This window comes from Cebus imitator, unplaced genomic scaffold (assembly GCF_001604975.1).
Source record: "Cebus imitator isolate Cc_AM_T3 unplaced genomic scaffold, Cebus_imitator-1.0 Scaffold384, whole genome shotgun sequence".
NCBI lineage: Eukaryota > Metazoa > Chordata > Mammalia > Primates > Cebidae > Cebus > Cebus imitator.
Window position 1 is genome coordinate 2,163,061 of NW_016107699.1, and position 4,339 is coordinate 2,167,399.

At 66.6% G+C, this 4,339-nt stretch overlaps 1 protein-coding gene across 1 annotated transcript in view; it reads right to left on the reverse strand.

Moving 5' to 3' along the window:
• DRD4 (dopamine receptor D4) overlaps positions 1–3,046 on the reverse strand; it is a 3,756-nt gene extending 710 nt beyond the window's left edge. The window contains 3 exon segments of the mRNA XM_037731156.1: positions 1–484; positions 585–697; positions 2,618–3,046. The exon segment at positions 1–484 is cut by the window's left edge and continues 21 nt beyond it. Coding sequence (XP_037587084.1) covers positions 1–484; positions 585–697; positions 2,618–3,046 — 1,026 coding nt within the window.
• Positions 3,047–4,339: the final 1,293 nt, after the last annotated feature.

Sequence of the window (4,339 nt, forward strand, 5' to 3'; positions counted from 1 at the left end):
GGGGGGCGCGCAGTCGGGGCCACAGGGGCCCTGTGGAAGGCCGGGGGTGGGGGGCGCGCAGTCGGGGCCACACGGGTCCTGGGGAAGGCTGGGGGCGGGGGGCGCGCAGTCCGGGCCGCAGGGGTCCTCGGGGAGGCAGGGCGCGGGGTAAGGCGGGCCGGGGCCGCTGGGCCGGCGGGGCGCGCGGCGGTGCAGCTTGGCCCGACGGGCCACCTCCCAGCGCCGCAGGCCGCGGAACGTGGCCCAGTAGAGCAGCAGCATGAGCGGGCAGGGCAGGAAGAAGGAGCACACGGACGAGTAGACCACGTAGTCGCGGTCCTCCAGGCGGCACACGGCGGGGTCGCGGCCGCGCACGTCGTTGAGGCCGCACAGCACGGGCGCCGCCACCGCCGCGGACAGCAGCCACGTGGCACCGATGAGCAGCAGCTGCCGGCGGCTCCCGCCCTGGCGGTTGTAGCGCAGCGGCACAGCCACGGCCACGAACCTGCGGGGAGCGCCGAGGGGGCGCGGGACAGCACGAAGGCCGCGGTGAGGGCGGCGGCGGCGGGAGGGGTGCGGGGGCGCGCGCGGGGAGGGCGGCGCACCTGTCCACGCTGATGGCGCACAGGTTGAAGATGGAAGCGGTGCACAGCATGACGTCCATGGCCATGAGAGCGTCGCACAGGCGGGGGCTCAGCAGCCACGCGCCGCCCTGGACCTGCACGGGACACCGAGGGCGCAGCAACACGAGACCTGAGGTTTCACGCCGCTGCGCGGCCAGGGACCCTCACAGCCACCGCCGGGCCCTTGTGACCCTCGCTCTTCTGGATAGTTCCAGGGCTGAGTATCGAGAAGAGGGCCCGGCTGTGAGCCAGAGGCCAGAGGAGGGGGCAGAGAAACACCTCCTCCCCGACTCACGTCACCCCCTTTTTCTTTTTTTTTTCAGTCGGGGTCTCATTCTGTCGCCCAGGCTGGAGTGCAGTGACTCACTGTAGCCTAGAACTCTGGGATCAAGTGATCCTCCCACCGCAGTATCCAGAGTAGCTGGGACTACAGGTGTGCACCACCCCCCCCAACTAATTTTTGCACTTTTAGTAGAGACCGGGTTTCACCATGTTGGCCGGGCTGGTCTCGAACTCCGACCTCCTGATTCACCCACCTCTGCACCCCAAAGTGCTGGGATTACAGGCATGAGCCGCTGCGCCCTGCCTAATGTTTAATTTTTTGTAGAGACGGGGTCTGGTATGTTTCCCAGGCTGGTCTCGAACTCCTGACCTCCTGATCCTCCCTCCAGCCTTGGCCTCCCAAAGTGCTGGGATTACAGGCGTGATTCACTCTCCTGGACTTGGTCTCCCTTTTGTTACAAACATGAGAAAGGCCTGGGGAAGACCCTGGCGGCGGGGCCTGACGTCATGGGGCTCAAGGAGAGCCCTCTGCCCAGCCTGGGGTAGGCAGGGTCCCCGCTGGGCCTGCAACGTGAAGCTGGCTGCTCAGTCCCTCAGAGCCCGAGCCAGACTGTCTGGTGAAGCTCAGTGTGGGAGGCTGGGGTGGTTACTTCATCTCTTTTTCCTCATCTGTAACAAGGGTGATGGCAGTATCCACATGACGACTGTCTTAAAGATAAATTAGTTTAAAAAATGTGACGACCTTGCCCAATGCCCAGCGTGGGACTCCACACGGAGTTACTCTCCAAGGGCAAAGGAGCAGGCAGTCCCCCTAATCCCTTCCCGCCGATTTGGGAAGATTAGGAGCTTAAGCGTCGTCACTGTGACGTCTGTGGCTCGAAAGGAGCACAGGTCATGCATGTCTGGCACTGCTGGTCCCTGCCCCAGGAGGACTCACCGTGGCCACCAAGGGGAAACCTCAGCCACCTCCCCCATGGTCCAGGACACCAGGTCCCCAGCTCAGCCCTAAGCTGCTTTTCTCTGGCAGCAGAGGGGCTGGCACCAAGGCCGACCCACTCCAGGGCCAGACCTGGTATGGGGTGTGGGCTCCATCCCCCAATTCCCTCTCACCCCCCAGGGTTCTCAGCAGGGTCCTGGCTCCCGCACACCCTCCCCTCCCCTGGATTCTGTCCAGCCCAGGCCTCCCCCCGCTCCCCTGCAAGCTGAGCCTCCTTCTGGAGGTGTGCAAGTGTCTGCACTGGGCGTGCGTGGTGGGCAGTGGCTGTGGCCGAGTGCACTGTGTGTGCACAGTGTGTATACACTGTATGTGTATGCATAGTGTATGTGTGCAGTGTGCGTGCGCGCAGTGTGTGTGTGTGTGTGTGTGTGTGTGTGTGTCCCAGGGCATCCGGGGGGCTGAGCCTGTCCAGCTGGTTTCCCTGGGGGTGAAATCCAGCTATGGAGGGGGGACTGGGCTTGACAAAGTCGTCTGTTTCTGGGGTCCCTGGATCGAAGGACAGGGGCATCTCCTGGGTAGCAGATGCCAAGACAGAGGGGGAGGGAGGAGTGGAACGAGGGTCCGGGACGGACAGCGCAGCGGGTGGGAGGGCGCGCGGGGGCGGTGGTGGGAACAGGCGGAGCGCAGCTGCCGCCGCCCGGGCTGGAAGCTACGAGGCTGAAAGGGGCCGGGTCGCGCCGGGTCCTCTGCGGGGACAGGGACCGGGAACCAGGGAGCGGGCGCGGACGCGGCTCACCTCAGAGTAGACGAACAGCGGCAGCACCAGGAGGGCGAGGAGGAGGTCGGCGGCCGCCAGGCTCACGATGAAGGAGTTGGTGGGCGTCTGCAGGGTGCGCTCAGTGGCCACGCTCACGCACACGAGCGAGTTCCCCGCGAGCACCGCGCCGATGAGCAGCACGCCCCCCACCAGCGCCACCGCACCCGGCCCCGCCAGCAGCCCGCCCGCGTCCGCGGCGCTGCGGTTCCCCATGGCGTGCCGGCCCCACGCGCCCCGGCGGGCGCTGAGCGCCGCGGACAGCGCCGGGCACCCAGCCCGGGAGCCCCTCCCCTCGGGCACGCCCCGCCAGGCCCCGGTCCCGCCCCCGACCCGGCTCGCGGGGGCGCGGGGGTCAGTGGGGGGTCCCTGCGGCGCTGCACCGTGCGCCCGCGCCCAGTAACGGCTCATCCTGGAGTTTTGCGCAGGGAAAGACGGGCAGGTGGACGAACGCGACGGCCCAAAGAGACGGGAATTGAGCGAGGTGGTTGTCACGCGGGGTCGGCGGGGACGCGCGGGTCTGCACCCCGATAACCCCCCAGGGATGGAGGGGCGGCCAGACCCGGCCCCTAAGCGCGCGGGCATCGAGCCAGCGCCGTCCCGCGCAGCCCGCCCAGCTCACCTGGCTTCTGGGAAAACGTCCTTCCCGGGCCGGTCTCACCAGACGCGGAAGACCCGAGCTCCGCCTCCTCCGCGGACTCGCTCCGGCCTCGCGCGCACCCTCCGCGCCCGAGCCGGCCGCCCACGCGTGGCTCCCACCCCGCCCGCAGCAGCCTGATCCTAGCCCCGCGACCGCCTCACTCCGGCCGTGACCCCGAGCCAGGCAGGCGCCCCTGGGACCCTGGGCAGGGGTCCCGGCCCCACCGACCGAGGAGGCCGCCGGAAGGAGAGGACCGGCCCGGGCGGGTTCCAAACGGCCGGAAGAGAAAGTGCTTCGGAGAAGTTTGCGGGCTTCATGACATCGGGGTGACACGTGACCTGAGCGGGGCTTTCTGTCACGAAAGGGGGTTCGAGGCACGAGGCGGCACCGCTGCGTGGGACCCCGGGTGATGCACGTGCCAACCGTCCTGTCTGCTTCTGGGAGGCCCGGAGGAGCTGCGGTGCCCGGAATTGAGGATCCTGACCTCCAAGGTGCGGAGGACACGGGCCAGATGGAGGCACTGACCGTGCACTGAGGGGCGGGGAGAGGACTCGGCAGCAGCAGGCACTGGAGGGTCACAGGCAAGGTCCTGGGGTCTTAGGGGAAGGGGCTGCACCAGGCGGGTGTGGGCAGGCATCTAGCGGTGGCGCAGCCGGCCGAGCTGGCCGCAGGATGTCCGCCACCATCGAGACAGTGAAAACAGCTGGGCGGGAAAGGCTGTTTGCAGCACGCAGATCGAGTATACAAAGACCGCTTTTAAAACAATGACAAACCGCAGAGAACCCAGTTTTTTTTTTTTTTAGACCGAGTTTCGCTCTTGTTGCCCAGGCTGGAGTGCAGTGGCACAATCTTGGCTCTCTGCAACCTCCACCTCCCGGGTTCAAGCGATTCACCTGCCGCAGCCTCCCAAGTAGCTGGGACTACAGGCGCCAACCACCACCACACCTGGCTAATTCTTTTGTGTTTTTAGTAGAGACGAGGTTTCACCATGTGGGGGAGGCTGGTCGCAAACGCCTGACCTCAGGTGATCCACCCGCCTTAGCTTCCCAAAGTTCTGGGATTAC